The sequence below is a fragment of the Engraulis encrasicolus genome, chromosome 1, assembly GCF_034702125.1.
Source record: "Engraulis encrasicolus isolate BLACKSEA-1 chromosome 1, IST_EnEncr_1.0, whole genome shotgun sequence".
In the NCBI taxonomy this organism is placed as follows: domain Eukaryota; kingdom Metazoa; phylum Chordata; class Actinopteri; order Clupeiformes; family Engraulidae; genus Engraulis; species Engraulis encrasicolus.
In genome coordinates this window covers 39,636,219-39,654,541 of record NC_085857.1, presented here as the reverse complement: position 1 = coordinate 39,654,541, position 18,323 = coordinate 39,636,219, and the positions used below count along the sequence as shown (strand labels likewise).

The window sequence follows — 18,323 nt, the reverse complement described above, 5'->3', positions numbered from 1 at the left end:
AAGGGAGATAACAGAATTTATTAGACTTAACATGTTGGAGTTGAAGACAAAACTTTGAAAAACTTTTTTAATAGGTTAGGCTACTTTATAAGGTGACAACCACTAAAAAGGTACCAATCTCAGAGGTCTATCATATCAAAACATAAACTAGGGATGTATACAGAAATTACAACTAGTACTTACCCCACCAAATGGTACCGATACCTGGTCTGGCCCGTGAACTATCTTACATAGTCTCTTTTTTCATTAACCAACCAAAAAATATATAATTCCATTGCTAACGGAATTTATTAGGCTTAACATGACTTAACACAAAACTTTGAAAAACAATTGACTCTTTCTCTGTGCCCCCTCCCTGTCTGCTGCATCCCCTCCCTCTTCTCTCTCTCCCCTCCCCCCCACTACCAGGAGCATGGCTTGAGGGGCTTCTTCCGGGGCGCCGTGCCCCGTTCCCTGAGGCGCACGCTAATGGCAGCCATGGCCTGGACCGTGTACGAGCAGCTCATGGCACGGATGGGGCTCAAATCCTGAACACAACCAACCAACACAACAGAGAAAGGATGTCTGCGCTTCAGCCCTTGTGGTGCTCACAGTCCAGGACAGCAGAATGAAGACAAACTGGGCTCCTTTTGACTCTGAGGAAGACACAGGTGCGTCGAAACGTCAGTCACTTTGTGCACCACGAAATAAAAAAACTCTAAAAGTATACTGAGTGCTCCGGTCATCCCTGGGTCTAGTCACTGAGAAGTAGCCCAGTTTGTCTTCACAACCACACAACAATAAACTGGACTGTCTTGGACTGGAGAGTGGATGTTGACTGGAGTCAGGACAAGGACTGGAGAGTTGACTTGGGGCCTGAGACTGGACTTGAGTGAAGCCTGGACTTGGGAGGCATACTGAGGTTTTTTTTCCCATCTTTTTGCACAGAACTGAATTGTGTAAAATACATTACACAGGTGGGAAAAGTCGAAGAATATTTATTATACTTTGATCTGAAAGTGCGTAAGAAAAACAGATTATATATATTTTTTTTCTCACTCTGGAAGGACACTTGGGCATAGTCAGTCTGTTGACTTTGAAAAGGAGTGCTGAACTGGTCAGAAAGAGTTGGTGTTGAACTCTTTGTCAACGTGTGTGTGTGCGTGTACGTGTGCCAGTGTGAGTGCATATGTTGTCTGTGTGTGTGTGTATATAGTATTTGTGTGTTGGAGAAAACCCCAGCTTCATCTAAAACCCATGGTGCCACCTGTTCAGTCTAACTATGGTGATTGTGGCGTGCAGTGCAGTGCAGTGCAGTGCAGACTATTTCGTAACACTCCCCGACCCGCGTTGCCAGATGTTTCTGGAAATCTGTGTGCCAACCATCCAACCTGTCATCCACCAGGTGGTCCCTGTAACCAACCTTAAAGGAGGCACTTCTTCCTTTTCCATGTTGACCCAACCCAGCAGAGGATAAAGATGAACCTGCTGAACCAGAAGAGGAGCTATAGGGAGGGCAAGCAGAGCATTTACCCCTGGACCCGCATTGGTAGTGGTGACCCTATTATGACGTTTTGGAGGCCGTATGGGGGAGCCCTATCAGTGTTTTGCTCTGGGGCCCTGTGTGCAATCGTTCCGCCACTGAACAACCGGCCTGAACAACATCGATATGCTCAGACAATCACCAATCAAAGGAGTATTTGCAGTGTTTTTGTCGTCCTCATAATCCAGCCAGCCAGGCAGGCATTTGGCTGATGCGACTGGATTCTCTGCTAACCAGTGAGGACAATAGGAATCCTTTAAGACTGGAATGTCTGCTGTGCTATAGCCAGTGAGGACTGTAGGAATCCTTTGCTGGTATTAGGTGGATTGAGCTACAAGCATGCAACATACTGGAGAGCTGTCGGTATGTGAAATCCAGAGGAGGCCACTTGTACTGTTTGGATTGACAATGATGTGGTGACTCTTCAGAATATTCTTCACATTTTAGCTGCTGTACTAATACATTCGTAACTACTATCTGTATAAGTGACTTTTATGACGTCTTAAGCAAAATCAAGGGCCTATTTGGTCGTTATTATGATCATATCAATAATAAAGGTCTTATTGGCAATGAGCAAAAGATATTTGCAAAATACACATTTCACAAATTATTGATTTTGAACATGTCTTCCAAAGTCTCTTATATAGACAGTTAAGCTTGTATTAGTAGCTAACACCCTAAAATAAAATGTTACCCTTTTTATAGGTGGCCGCTTATGCCCCTTGGGTTGAAGATGCCTTTTTATGTGCATTCCAATATGCAGACTTCCGTCCTCCGCTTGTGCTTGTGGCCTCGCCTGTTGCTGACGACCCGCCTCTGTGGAGAAAACAATAATGTTTCCCCACTCTCAGCCTAGCTACACTTTTTGGGGGACTATTCTCCATTCACCATCCCAATTGCAAATGAGGAATTGACAATAGAATTGTGGTTTTGTAAGATATTGAATTAATTTTCTGTCTAAAGGACCAGTCCTCCAGTCCAGCGCCATCGACACTGTATTGAGGCTTTCGAGAGGGAGGTTTACTAACGATCCATGCTAACTCTGCTAGTTAGCCTCCGTTACAGTGACGAGCAGGCAAGTGAGCAAGGAAGGACGGAAGTTTGCATATTGGAATGCACACACTATGTGTTTGGCTTTCTTCGCTTGTTTGTGTTACCCATGTGCCATTGCCGGTGTCTGCCTTTTATTGTGATCATTTGAGATGTTTGTGAACTACTGTCCTGGCAGCATGTGTTCTGCCCTAAAAAGGGAAAGTGCAGTATCTACGCCAGCGTTGACACTGAGAAAAAAATGCCTTCTAAGTACTGGTATTATGTTGGATATCGTAGTTACTGCAACTTTGATATACCAACATCTCTAAAACGGGACACATTTGGACCATTAGGCTTTGTCACAAGGTTAAAGAGGCATTATAAAAACCATTTTCAGTGTAAACTCAATATTGACAAAATATGTCGTTACTCCACTTTGCCTTTGTATGGCAGAATTGTACTTGCCTGTACTAGGGTCAATGACAGTTTTTTTTGTAGCAGACGTAAGAGTGGTACAACCGCAAATGCCACTATGGTATGAATTAAATTTATTTATTTTATTTTTTGTTGTTTTTGCTGAATTCTATTAAAAACATATTCATTGCTTGTACGTTAATTACCAATTATTAATTTATACGTGAGTGGCAATATCTGTGCTTGTACTACCCTGATGTCAGTTAGTAAAAAAAATGTCAATGACCCATTAACCCGTTTATCCTTCTAACCAGTCTGCTCTTTGAAGTTAATATGAAAACAACGAAATACCGAAATACATTGACTTTATCCCTAAAAGAGGTCAAACATAGGATGTAGGGGTCGCCAGATGCTATCGTTTGTTACATTTCATTCATCCCTCTCTTGTGTGAAGACTTCACGGCGACACTATAGGAAGAGAATGTATTCGACATATGACAAACTTTGCCTTTGGTAAATCACGAGAAACATCAGTCGTGCAAATTTGAATAGTCAGTCAGATTTCCCTCTGCAGGTTTATACTCAAATTAGGATTGTGGTTGATCAGAGGACAGACATTTCTCACAGTTCCCTGATAAGATTTTTTTTTTTTACTTGCAACTTTGGAGTAAATTTGTCTCTGGAACCAATTTACTAGCCATTAACATTTGGCATTAAGCGACGTTGCAGTAAGATGAAGTGATGAAAGGTATGGTGCTGAAAGATTACCACATGAGTACAGCATAACCATTCCTTCCCCCTATTAAACAAAAACAAAAACATAAATGTGGTTGTGAATCAGGCTACAGCCAATCCCACGTCATGTGTAAATGTGACTTTTTTCATACAGGGTAAAGAGTATGTAAATGTACATGTAAAAAAAAAAACCTGTTGAACCATCCAGTGTTTTACGTAGTCTGGCGTTTTGGAGTACATATGTGTGGTACAGGATCTGCAAAGTTCACTCATTTACCATGTGGTGTATTTTACAGACAAAAAAACATTCTAGGATGCAAATTACCTGATGATAGTGCGCCATCTTGGAAATGAGTGAACGTTTCAGACACTTGAGTGTGTACATATCCACTTGATTGCACTCCATGTCACCTGCCTTTGGTGAAATTCTGGGTATTTTATTTTATATATATATTTTTGGTCTGCTTAAATCTGTGCTGTTCTCATGACTCTGGTTGATGTTGTGTGTCAGTGGGGGTGTTTCTCTGTCAGTGAAGCTTTCCTTCGTATATCTGTGAATAAATTTGTCACCCTTTTTTCATGAGTTTACAGTGTGCAACTGTTGTCATTTGGTACGTGTAAATAATGTATATCTAGATACAGTGTATCCTGAAAGTTGAGCTTTTTTTTCACATACAATGTTTTCAGTCACCATGCCTTCCAGTCTCTGCTCAGTTTTTTTTAAGACTGGAATAACCACATTCACGCCCACTTCCCGTCAAGAGTACACTGAAAGAAAAAAGTTGTTGGATCTACATGATTTAGAGTCGTACATAAATCCCACGCAAATCTTATATGTAAACCTGACAGTATTTTTATAGGCATCATGAATGCCTTATTTTCAGGCAGCATCTACACATAGAATTCTGGCTAATATTACATGATAAAATCATGTTGAACCAACACTTTACTTTGATGGAGTGCAGTGGCATTGTAATCATGTTGAGTGGTTTATATTACATGATAAAATCATGTTGAACCAACACTTTACTTTGATGGAGTGCAGTGGCACTGTAATCATGTTGTGTGGTTTATATTACATGCTAAAATCATGTTGAACCAACACTTAATTTTGATGGAACAGTGACATTTCAGTACTTTTATAATATTGTGTTATTTGAAGAAATCATGTTACAACACATTTCCAGGTAATACAAAGGCATTACCTGCTTGGCAAAAATGCATGCATAACTTAATGCTTAGTGATTTTTGGAAATAAGCTCATCTTACACATCCCCTTGAGTAAACTGACTGAGTTGTACCTTTTATCGCTTTAAACTAATTTTAGGACATTACCTCTGTGCATAAAGTAAAGGAATCAATTTCCAATGGTATTCAGCAACAAGACTACATTTACAAATATATGTACTGCAAATTTCCTTTTATTTAAACAAATGATTCATGACATCGGATATACCTTTAGTGCAGGTCAGACACATGAGTAGAACAGACTGAATTCACAGATCATAATCACAATCCATTTTACGCGTTACATTAAATAGAGGCAACACATTCACAATTTGCTCTTTGAAATGAATCTGAAGACCGCAATATGCAGTGAAGTGTCTTGCATAACTACACACTACGCAAAATATTCAGTGACAATTCGGGCAGATACTGTAACCTCTAGCACCATTATCATTTTCTGGGGTAACTTAAAAATACAGCATATCATTTCAGTCGCCCATTCACAAATTATATCTTTTCATGAATGTTTCCTTAGTAATAAACTAATATTTACTGATCTGATCAAAGTACAGTAAGTTTTGCCGCCAAAGAGGTCCATTACAACAAATCCAAAATGGTGAACAGCCACCTTCCCACCTTGTATGAATTGTAATATTCCCAGTCATTATGAATACTTGGAAATGGATAAAAACTGATGAGTGGCTAGCATCCATTCTGAAAATGTAAGAAAAGAAACAGTCACTAAAGCCAGAGCCACACAGTCAAGATCTCCAAGAAGCAGGCCAAGTTACTAGATGGTAAAGGTCACACTAAAGTAAAGTGTGTGTGAGGCCTCACTACAGACTTCTTTCAAACACAGATTTTTCTGGGCGAGATAATTCCAAAACAAAAAGCCTCACTACAGCCAGAGCCACAGGCAAGATCACCAAGAACTTCCAACACCTTCTCACACAATGTGAACGTCCATATTGTCCATCGTCATAGAGCTTTATCCCCATGGCCGTTTGCTGAGCTGCACCTGAGCTGCAGTGAAATCCTAGGTAAAAAAAAAAAAAAGGGTGGGGAGGGGGAGGAGAGGAGAGAAATGTTACTGGTCGACATAGGTCAAAGAAACGTTTCTCTAAAATAACCCTGTCCAGTTAGGATGAAACAGTGTGACAAAATTTACCTGCACTTCACAAGCATAGTCCGATATTTAAAACTCAGTTCTCCTAGTCAGACTAAGGCAATAATTTGAATATGTATATGCATGTAAACAAACTACCGGTAGGCCTGCGCACGCGCGTGTTTGTGTGTGTTGAGAAGGGCTGGGGATTGAAATGCCAAGTCATACCAGGTATAAATGCATTGATGAAAACTCACAAGTTCACCTCAAGGACAGGAAGTGGGGCACCTTTACTTACCACTGACTGCAGTTTTCTTGCGGTTTGCCCTCCCCTCTTCTGGAAGATTTTCACCAGGTCATCACAGTGAAGGTCCAGCTGGGAAAGAAACTTTAACTGCAGTGGCATAGTGGTAACGCGTCAACTCTGCATGGATCTGAAATGACAAAAAAAAAAAGCCCAGAAGACAACATGTTAAAGGTGCACTGTGTAATTTCTGGTTTATTTCCAGAATTCATGCTGCCCATTCACAAATGTTACCTTTTTCATGAATACTTGCCACCACATTTTTCATGAATACTTGCCACCACCATATTATAAGTATTCATTATGACTGGGAAAATTGCGCTTTTCATACATGAAAAGGGGGATCTGCGCCATTTTGAATTTCAGCTGCAAAACTTACTGTAGGCTAAACTAATAAATATTGGTTTGTAATTTAGTAAATATTCATGAAAAGATCAAATTTGGCAACATGCAGCACTATTTCAATGAGCAGCATAGTTGCAGTACCCATTCTGGCCACATCCTACACAGGAAACACTTAATATCATAATGTCATGGGTATCATACAATTCACAAGTCAGTACTTCCTACTGAGTAGAAACATTACCTCTCCAATATCCAATATTTCTGGCCAGCAGGACCTGAAGTCGGTGGCCATGGGCATGTCGCTGATGATCTCTTGCTGGTGCAACACAAATGTCTGTCAAACAACATGATCTTGATAAGCAAAACACATTCATTACTTAATCATTTTCCTATCAATGCAAAATGAGGTGTTCAGGTTGATAACATTCTTTGTTTCCACATGCCCCCAGCCCACCCCCCAGTCAGATGAAGGGAGAAATATGACATTAACATCACATTATGACATTACCAAACTACTGGTAGGCCTGCGTGCGTGCGTGCATGCGTGCGTGCGTGCGTGCGTGCGTGTTGAGAAGAGCTGGGGATCGAAATGCCAAGTCATACCAGGTATAAATGCATTGATGAAAACTAACAAGTTCACCTCAAGGACAGGAAGTGGGGCACCTTTACTTACCAATGACTGCAGTTTTCTTGCGGTCTGCTCTCCCCTCTTCTGGAAAATTTTCACCAGGTCATCGCAATGGCGGTCCAGCTGGGAAAGAAACTTTAACTGCAGTGGCAGTGGTGACGCGTCAACTCTGCATGGATCTGAAATGACACACACACAAAAAAAAACAGAAGACAGTATGTTTAAGGTGCACTGTGTAATATTTTAGTTGTTTATTTCCAGAATTCATGCTGCCCATTCACAAATGTTACCTTTTTCATGAACTAACCACCACCACCATATTCTAAGTATTCATTATGACTGGGATAATTGCACTTTTCATACATGAAAAGGGGGATCTGCTCTGTGGTCTGCCACTTTGAATTTCCCGATATAGACATTTTCAGCTGCAAAACGTACTGTACTTTGGCTAAACTAATAAATATTGGTTTATTATTTAGTAAATATTCATGAAAAGATCAAATTTGGCAAAATGCAGCACTATTTCAATTAGCAGCATAGTTGCAGTACCAATTCTGGCCACATTCTACACATGAAACACTTAATCATAATGTCATGGGTATCATACAATACACAAGCCAGTACTTCCTACTGAGTAGAAACATTACCTCTCCAATATCCAACATTTCTGGCCAGCAGGACTTGAAGTCGGTGGCCATGGGCATGTCGCTGATGATCTCCTGCTGGTGGAACACAAATGTCTGTCAAAAAACATGATCTTGATAAGCAAAACATATTCATTACTTAATCATTTTCCTATCAATGCAAAATGGAGTGTTCAGGTTGACAACATTCTTTGTTTCCACATGCCCTCAGCCCACCGCCCAGTCAGATGAATTGAGAAATATGACATTAACATCACATTGTGACATTACCAAACTACCGGTAGGCTTAGGCACGCGTGTGTTGAGAAGGGCTGGGGATTGAAACGCCAAGTCATACCAGGTATAAATGCATTGAAGAAAACTAACAAGTTCACCTCAAGGACAGGAAGTGGGGCACCTTTACTTACCACTGACTGCAGTTTTCTTGCGGTGTGCCCTCCCCTCTTCTGGAAGATTTTCACCAGGTCATCGCAGTGGAGGTCCAGCTGGGAAAGAAACTTTAACTGCAGTGGCATAGTGGTAACGAGTTAACTCTGCATGGATCTGAAATGACAAAAAAAGGCCCAGAAGACAGTATGTTAAGGAACACTTAATGTCATGGGTATCATACAATACACAAGCCAGTACTTCCTACTGAGTAAAAACATTACCTCTCCAATATCCAACATTTCTGGCCAGCAGGACTTGAAGTCGGTGGCCATGGGCATGTCGCTGATAATCTCCTGCTGGTGCAACAATGTCTGTCATAGAACATGATCTTGATAAGCAAAACATATTCATTACATAATTACAGTATTTTCCTATCAATGCAAAATGGAGTGTTCAGGTTGATAATTCAGTGTTTTAACCCCCCACCCCCAACACACACACAGAAGTAGTACAGTTAAATAGTAAAGCAGGAGAGCCAGACTGCGTGGACCACTGCTGTCCCTTTAAGAGTCAAGAGGTTTTATGTTGTGGCAATCGCGTTCTACTAAGCAGTGACGGCAGTGCCACGAGACAGGATACAAGTACACGTTTAAAATAAGTTATATTGAAGCCTTTCATGTATGCCTGGCCCAATAAAACCTACTAAGACAACATAACTGATTACGTGAATACTAGTGCTTACTTCCACCATTATGGAGAAATTATATGAGGGAGTAACTAAAACGGCAAGTTAGAGCTGATTACACGAAAGGGGGGTTGAACAGAAACTTAACAACTGCAGGAAGCCAGCGACTAAACAATAGGATAATATTACAAGCAATATGTTCTGGGGAAATCGCATAGCCTGCGAAGCGTGAAGGCACCATGTATCATTCCATCAGTGGTTTAAGTACAGTGCATTATTCAGTCATCTCTATCACCGTGATATCACGGAATGATACAGGGTGCCATAACGCCACGTACAAACATGTGCCCATTTCCCCGTAGATATTTACAGCTCCTACCTAAACCGTCTCTGTTAGAGGCACCATACTTTTGAGGTGCGCGTGCGTTACAATCATGGTTCTGCAGTTCAGACACATATTCACTTAGTTTGACCAGGAGTACATTATTTATAACGGTGGGTAAGATATTTTACCATGGTGGGAACCCTGTAGCTAGCCCAGTCGATAGCTAATGTAACCGTCTTCACCCACAGGAGAAGACGCGAGCTTCGCAGTTCTACCAGCCTTTTCTACACGGGTTCAGGTCACACAGAGCTCCTCGAGGGTTTCGAGCCGTTCACTCGATCCTCGGCATGCAACCAGAGGAACCAACACGACTGTTTATGAAGTAATACTTCTCTGTCACAAAATACTACTACCCTCTATTAAAGTACCGATGTATTTCACTCTGAAGATTGAGAAGGAAAAACTAGGTATTCCACTTCGGTATTGATTAACTTAGACCACCACTGATTGCTAAACTAACTAACTGAAATAGTTTCGAAAATGTATTCACAGCCCTATCATCCACAAACATGGCAATTTCAATGTGGTGCGAATAACGACACGTTTATCACCAATGGAAGGATAATAAATACAAATAGTTGAATAAAAAACTTACTTTTGAATGGGGGTGGTGGACCTGCTACCAAGCAGCCAAGGGCGCGAAAGTCAAAAATGTCGAGATGGCTCTCTACCCCCTCCTTCCTCTCCCCCGCGGGCCGCGCTCATATCCCTGTCGACCCTTTTGTATCAGATTACCGCGGCCGCCGGGCCAGTAGTACATTTTTACAGAAAAATAAAATTATAGGGACTAGGAGGTTGTAAAATGTATACATAAATAACTTGTTTTGGCTGTTAAGCGTATCTTTAGGCACGTAAAAAGTAAGTAAATCGCTCTAGAAATCTGAAGAATGCTTACTCGGCAAACCCATCAGTTTGGGTTTGGAGAAGAAATTTCAACGAAAACGTCTTGTGAGAACTTGAAGACATGTAAGTTGAGTGACTTTATGATATTTATTGGTACGTGGTGCACAACAATCTGCTGGGGACTGATAAACTTGTTAAGGGCAGATTATAGTTTACTAGTGAAAGTCGGACTTGAAAGCTAAATAATCTATTATATTTAGTTAGCTCAGGGGTGAACGACAAATCATAGCCAATCGACGGTGCTTTAAATGTTACATATCAACACTAATGGCTATTTTTCGATCATTTTTTAGTATATGGGCACTAATAATGCGGACACATCAATGATGCCTCCTTGGGACACATTAATACAACAGAACCGTCATGCATATTTGTTTACAGAGTGCTAAAGAGGTAGCTGATTAGCAACTTGTGGCTTCGTTTTTTGTTGACTGTTGTTGGAGTATGTCTTAAGCATTTTCTTGTATCATTGCCTTTTCAGGAGTAGACGAAAGTGCCTGGCAAATCCCACTGATGTGCTTTGTGCGTCTGAACAGGTATGTAGTGTTTCTTATTTGAAGTTCCAATGTTAAGAAGATGCAATGCCAGTCTGCTTGAATGCCAGAAAGCACGAAAAGCTAAGGCGGAATCTACTAGAGCTCTAGCATTCTCTTGTCGTATGCAGTCCTCTGATGACCTTTGTTGATATTGTTTAGCACTAGATGAAGTATGTTCTGTAAAATGAAAAATACACCGCCTGATAAACACGCTGGGAGGGAGAAGGGGTAGCTTTACTCTTTCGTGATGTGAGAGACTCGTTTAAACGTGATGAGAGAACCTTGCTTACCGGTAAGCTGCCTAACCTTGTCTTAGGTTGTTATGTCAAACCTGTCATTCCTAGTATTTTCTTGTCATCACAGTATAAATCTATTAACACACATTTCTGTCATTTATTTACAAAAACCACTGCAGTGAGGCTTGACATGATTATTCCTCATTCATTGCCTGGTAATACAGTGGAAGAACTTTTATAAGACTGTCTGGCAATTATTTTTTTTTATTATCTGCATGTATTTATTTACACCGGTATGAAGTGAAATTACTACCATGCTAAAGATGCCACCCAACTGCACAACATGTACATTCCCATAACATCTCCATAACCAGTCCACACTTCTGGTGTGAGACTAACGCCTGAATAAGATGGGCTTACCCATACAATAAATTAAATGCCATTCTTTCTTAAACCCATACACTTCCTTACCACAAATAAGCTTATTTAATTCTTAATTATTTAGACTAAAGGAAACAGTCATGGGTAAGTTTGAGTCAGATTTGTACCCTGAGTGTTGTCAGTTCGATTCCCAACCTGCTAAATTGGAGAGGGTGTTTATTAACAAGTGCTCTCCCCATTCCCCACCCTGCGCATGGTACCATTCTGCTGCAATGCTCCCCTGGGGCACCAACTAGGCTGCAGCATTAGTGTAATTTCAATGTGTGCGGTGTCATAATGACGATTGGACTTTTCCATCGCGTCTTAAACTTTTTCTGTCTTTTTCTAATCCTCTCTCCGCAGCCAGCCTGCCACCCTGCCCAGCCCTCACCCAAAAACATCACAAGATGAAGGTGATCAGTTGCAGCATTTGCATAGTATGAAGGAGTAACACAACCAAGTGATCAATGTATTCAAAAAGTATGCATACCAAACTCAATTTGGCCCTTATACTTATTAATAGTAATTCAGTGTGACGTGTTATACAGTATCGCTGTGTCTCAGATGGCGCACCTATGCACTTTGAGCACAATGTTCCAGTGCATGACCAATATGCCAGGGGTGTCAAAGTCATTGCCTGAGGGCCAAATTCGGTGTGTATGCACTTCAATTTCACACACCCTCTTTACCCATATATGACATTTCAAATGTTCCTGCACATTAGTGATGTCAACAATAATCAATTAGGAAAATGCCCAAATTGATGCGGCATATTTTTTAATGTTTCAATTACTTCTGTGGGCATTTCTGGAGTAAATGAACTTTACATTAAATGAAAGCACTTCAAGCATTGAAAACTGGAGGATTGCAGGACACACAGCAGCCAATAAAATGTTGTTCAGTGTCTGACTGCTTGTACTGCCTCATGACAGATAAAAATGTGCAATGCTTTCAGTAGAAATGTAATGCATTGCAATGCATCGTACAATCGGACTGAATCGATTTGAAATGAAACGTTACCTCCTGAATCGTAATCGAATTTTAAGGGTAGTGGCAATGCATTCCACTACTGCACATATACTGTTGTTGGAGTATGTCTCAAGCATTTTCTTGTATCATTGCCTTTTCAGGAGTAGATGAGAGTGCCTGGCAAATCCCGCTGATGTGCTTTGTGCGTCTGAACAGGTGTGTAGTGTTTCTTATTTGAAGTTTCAATGTTAAGAAGATGCAATGCCAGTCTGCTTGAATGCCAGAAAGCACGAAAAGCTAAGGCGGAATCTACTAGAGCTCTAGCATTCTCTTGTCGTATGCAGTCCTCTGATGGCCTTTGTTGATATTGTTTAGCACTAGATGAAGTATGTTCTGTAAAATGAAAAATACACCGCCTGATAAACACGCTGGGAGGGAGAAGGGGTAGCTTTAGGCTCTTTCGTGATGTGAGAGACTCTCGTCTAAACGTGATGAGAGAACCTTGCTTATGCTGTCTAACCTTGTCTTAAGTTGTCAAACCTGTCATTCCTATTATTTTCTTGTTATCACAGTATACATCTATTAACTCAAATGTCTGTCATTTATTTACAGAAACCACTGCAGTGAGGCTTGACATGGTTATCCCTCATTCATTGCCTGGTAATACAGTGGAGAAACGTTGTAAGACTGTCTGGTAATTAATATTTTATTTTATATTATGCATGTATTTATTTATGTATGAAGTGAAATGACTACCTTGCCAATGATGCCACCCAACTGCACAACATGTACATTCCCATAAAATCTCTATAACCAGTCCACACTTCTGGTGTGAGACAAACACCTGAATAAGATGGGCTTACCCATGAAATAAAATTAATGTCATTCTTTCTTAAACCCATATACACTTCCTAACCACAAATAAGATTATTTAATTCTTAAAGGACCAGTTCAGTCAATTTCAATATGCTGTTGTATCGCTCACGCTACCCTTGACTTGTTAGTACCCGGTGATGCCACATTTTTTGACTCAGCCCTTTCCGAGACATGAGCTATTCTAATGGGGGCAGCGTTTGTTTACGTTTTAAACAAAACTAGAAATGCATTCTCACAGAAAATGCTGGAAGCGGGCTTGCCTTTTGGGGCAGAGATGAAAAAAAGTACTATTGAGAAAACAAAGCTAAAAGAAATGTTGGGAAAAATCCATCCACCCAGTCAGAAGTTATGGGCCAAACAATTCAGCCATCTTGGATTCAGCCATCTTGAAAGTGCTGTAGCTCTGCGTTTTGGGGATATACTAAATGACATACATGGTATTTTAAGTTGGCTAAGGAACACTGCATATGATATAATTTTGAAAATCGACATGGCTTCGAGCGGGATTAGAACTCACAACCTCCATATCTGTAATCCAACCCCTTTGCCATTGATATTAAATGACATACGATACATGATATTTGAAGTTGGCTAAGGAACACTGCATATGATATCATTTTGGAAATCAACATGGCTTCGACTGGGGTTCGAACCTCCAACCCCCATATCCCTAATTCAGCACATTTGCCATTCATACTAAATGACATACATGGCATTTTAAGTTGGCCAAGGAACACTGCATATGATATACTTTTGAAAATCAACATGGCTTTGACTGGGATTCGAACCTCCAACCTCCATATCTGTAATCCAGCACATTTGCCATGCATACTAAATGACATACATGGCACTTTAAGTTGGCCAAGGAACACTGCATATGATGTAATTTTGAAAATCAACATGGCTTTGACTGGGTTTCGAACCCCCAACCTCAATATCTGTAATTCAGCACATTTGCCATCCATACTAAATGATATACATGTATGGCATTTTAAGTCGGCCAAGGAACGCTGCATATGATATAATTTAGAAAATCAACATTGCTTCATGTGGGTTTCGAACCCTCAACCTCCAATCTAATGCAGCAGCATGCATTACCACTAAGCCAAGCAGTTAATTGTCATGCATAGTCCAGCAAGACTATATTACATTGCATTGCAGAGCTGAACAATGGACTTCTAGAATGCTTGCTCGCACCTGCTCGTTAAGAATGGAATCTTGAGACAGTGACAGTTGAAATGGAATCCTTCACTGGCTGCACCTGTTGTGATTGACTGAAAGACAGTTAGTATTGAGCCTTTAACAGGGGAGAAAATGAGAATGAGTTTTTTGTCTTTACAACATCGTTGTAAAAAAACTAAAAGGAGTTGGCACGTGTCCTTTTCACAGATCGGAGTCATGCTTGTGATGTCTCTAACAGTCTTTGAATGAAGTTTATAGGTTAAATTTTTCAGGCACAAATGGACCTCCGTGGTGGGACATGCGCTGATCTCTTGAAAAATGCACTTTTCCAAAGACTGGGATTCTCCATAGAGCCAGGTCTGTTTTTTTTACAAACCTGCCATTTAAAAAGTATTGGGAGTTGGGAGATGAAACTTTCACAATTTGGAGACATCCCATAGAGCTCGCTAACAACGCGTCAACTAAACTTCTAGGTGAAAGTGTTGATGTTTTATGACCGAAAAAGCCTCCTACACTCTAATCTCTAGAGTGGCGGAACCTTGGTTCATGGAGGTTCCACCACTGTTTCCAATGGGGACCCAGGCTTTCACTAAATCGCCAAAAACGGGAAAACGACAAGAGACACGGAGAAGCCTATAACGAAACGCGATCTCCAAGCCGAGCCGGTCGTTTTAGTGTTTGAACGGTGTCTCTATCTCGAAAGGCCTAGGAGGAGATCCATTTTCTATTTTTACTGTCCCTGTACAAGAGAACCAATAAACAGGACTTAGAGATTACTATAATCGGGCCTTGCTCTGCAAGAGCTCTGCTCTTGCTCCGCAAGCCCGCTTAATAATCGGGCCTTGCTCTGCAAGAGCTCTGCTCTTGCTCCGCAAGCCCGCTTAATTACTATAATCGGGCCTTGCTCTGCAAGAGCTCTGCTCTTGCTCCGCAAGCCCGCTTAATTAACATAGGCGTACTCCAAATATTTTCCCAAACGGTATTGCTGTTTGCTAGTTGTCTGCTGATGTTGTACAACCTTTTGGATGTTTTTGGGAATAAATAAAAATGTTTTTTTGAAATGTAAACAAAGCGCTGCCCCCATTACAATGACCAGGATCTTGGAATTGGCTGAAGAACAAAACCACAGGTACTGACAAGTCCAGGGTAGTGTGGGAATTGTAAGGGCAGTGCCAATGCATTCCACTACTGCAAATATTGAGCTGCATATTAGTGTGAGCTGTTCCATTGGCCTGTGCCCACTTATATTCCTGTGACACCAAATTTCATTTTCATACACTATACATTAATGGTGTGTGGGCCAACTGTAATGCACATTTGAAATGACCTTGTGGGCCGAATAAAAGGACTCAGCGGGCCAGATTTGCCCCCCGGGCCTGAGTTCGAGGTCCCTTCAATCTGCCATACACACTGAAACCTAGTGCCTGAGGTGCACAAGTGTGCCCTGTGAGACACAGTATGTGTCTACAATTAACACATCTTGAATGGTTTTGTTTTAGAATGAGCTCCTGCTGTTGACGGACATCCACCAGGCTGTGCAGTGACTGCTGACCAATAAGGGTTGAAAGGACGGGTAGAGGAGTGGAGGTGGACATGGAGCCCTTTGTGTTCGACTTCGAAATACAAGAGGACATGGAGGACTTCTCGAAGGACTGCCAGGCCGTACTGGCAACATGTGCCCACCCTAACACTCACACTTTCCCTAAAGTTTTGGTATCAAGGTCTGTGTCTAGCAGTGCAATGAACTTGCGCACACCTAGTGGTGTTGCGGTAAGCAACCACTTGGCCAACTGAAACAAAGATGCGAGGCGAATTAATTGTTATTACCAAAATATTGTCAGCATTTCAGTGCAACAGTGTTTAGATAAGTACCTAATAAGCTAGTTGATCCTGTGGGTTTGTATTCGATTTACAACGGCTAACACTCATAAACAAACAAACACACACACACACACACACACACTCCCAGGGCTTTTTCTGAACGGGGAAATAGGGGCGCTCCACCCTCATACCTCCGTGGGTGCACCCTCATACTTTTATTTTTATATATGTATATATTTGAGCGCCCCTAATAAATTTCTCATTCATGGGGGGGAACACCCCCCTTCACCCCCTGTAACCTGCCATGATGCTCCCTCATGCCAAAAAATCCTAGAAAAAGTCCTGCACTCCCAACATTTCCTTTGGATCTCCCACACACTCCAAAACAACTCCAGTTGAGAAAATGTTCTTTTCTAATCTCACCATTACGGTCTTCCTGGATGATATCAGAATAACAGCCACTCTTGGAAATGTGTAGTAAATGTTTTATTTATGTACACGTTTATACTTCAGTTGTTTTCATTTAGTATTGTGTTTGCTTTCTTATCTTAACAAATAAGATGCTTCAGAGGCTGAGAGTGCACATAGTTAAATGTCTGCACATATGTAATTATTCATATTTTAATTAAAAGTTTATTTTTGTGTTTTTTTTTGTTTTGTTTGATTGTCCTGGTCCGTCTTTGGTGGATTTAAAACTGTGTTTGTCTAATAAACAAATTTGATTTAATTGAACCAATTGAAAACATAGGCTACTTTGGCCTTCCCTTGTCTTTTCCATTTGGCTAAGTCTTTAAACAGTAATATCTGCTAGAAGTAGACCTATCTACCGGGAGTTGTGGATGTTTGGGCGCCCTTTGTTATCATGACAAGTTTAAATCAAAGAAAGATGCATTTTATGTTTATATTTGGGTTATCTTAGTTTAACATGCAGCCTATGTGATTAATCAAAGGTAAGTGCAACAATACTCATTATTTCAAGGTTCTTTGCCGTGAATTTTAAAGACTGAATATTGTAGGACTTGTGTACACTAAACTTGTCATGATTTAAACAAAAAAAAAGCAAAATATTATTGTTTAAGTAGGCCTATTTAGCTGATTAGTGGATTTTAACAGACTCTTAAACAAAATGCTGCAATGCAATAACCGTCAGTTAAATGCATCAATAAATGTCCCATGGTAGTTTTAACGATTCTTAGTCGAGATGGCCGACAGGGAGATGGGTTTTTAACCGTACAACATGATTGCATTGACTGCCTGGGCCAAGATGGCCGACAGGGACATGGATGGGCTGCCTGGGCCAAGATGGCCGACAGGGATATAGAGAGGGATATGGCGCTACAGTCCGCAGCCAGACATACTTGAAAATGTCCGTTGATGTTGGTCTTCTTCGCATGGTCTCGTGTGAATGTCATTCATGGTTGCATTCATAACACTCTACTGCCACCAGCTTGTCAGGAGTAGCCTATTAGTAACGTTTTACATATCAAAATCATGTTCCAGTAAACTGATATAAATATGCACAACTCAAATACAAATGACACATTTCAATCCAACATGATTAATTAATTTAATGTGTTTAGTGACGGTATATGAAAAAAACATGTTAGATCAATGTCCTTCTTTTGGGCATATCCAAAGACCCCCTTGGATCGTTTTTTTCAGTGTATGACAAGGACCCAAAAGTAGGCCACTACTAGAGATGCACGCATCGGCCCGAATCGGCACTAAAATAGTGGTATGGGTATCGACAAGTACCAACAAATAGGGCACCGATACCATTTACAGATGCTTGTATGACACTTGAACGCTGCCTTGAACTTAGTTATTTCATATAGGTATTTAAAAAGTATAAAACGTTTTTCTGGATTCACTTTGTATTAGTGTTTTTCCTGTTTCACAAAGGTAGGCAGCAGCCTGACAAAGCCATGCAATGATTTTACATCCAAGTATGTAGCCCTACATATATATACATTTGAAATAGGATG

At 40.8% G+C, this 18,323-nt stretch overlaps 1 protein-coding gene and 2 long non-coding RNA genes across 4 annotated transcripts in view; 2 read left to right on the top strand and 1 right to left on the bottom strand.

Moving 5' to 3' along the window:
- slc25a38b (solute carrier family 25 member 38b) overlaps positions 1-4,286 on the top strand; it is a 29,789-nt gene extending 25,503 nt beyond the window's left edge. Inside the window, exon 8 of the mRNA XM_063202013.1 lies at positions 409-4,286. Within this exon, the coding sequence (XP_063058083.1) occupies positions 409-531 (123 nt within the window). The 3' untranslated portion in view covers positions 532-4,286. The remainder of the gene's footprint in view (positions 1-408) is intronic.
- A 1,382-nt stretch (positions 4,287-5,668) lies between these two features.
- LOC134467559 (uncharacterized) lies at positions 5,669-7,006 on the bottom strand. Its single transcript, XR_010038636.1, has 3 exons — positions 6,926-7,006; positions 6,334-6,469; positions 5,669-5,966 (listed from the first exon to the last, which is right to left on the bottom strand). It is a non-coding gene; the product is annotated as an uncharacterized LOC134467559 (long non-coding RNA).
- Positions 7,007-10,198: 3,192 nt separating this feature from the next.
- Positions 10,199-16,262, top strand: LOC134467260 (uncharacterized). 2 transcript variants are annotated; one of them, XR_010038518.1, is made up of 6 exons: positions 10,199-10,361; positions 10,780-10,834; positions 11,854-11,903; positions 12,621-12,675; positions 13,072-13,153; positions 16,017-16,262. It is a non-coding gene; the product is annotated as an uncharacterized LOC134467260 (long non-coding RNA). The 2 variants fall into 2 exon arrangements; XR_010038502.1 differs by lacking the exon at positions 10,199-10,361 and having other exon boundaries at positions 10,703-10,834.
- Positions 16,263-18,323: the final 2,061 nt, after the last annotated feature.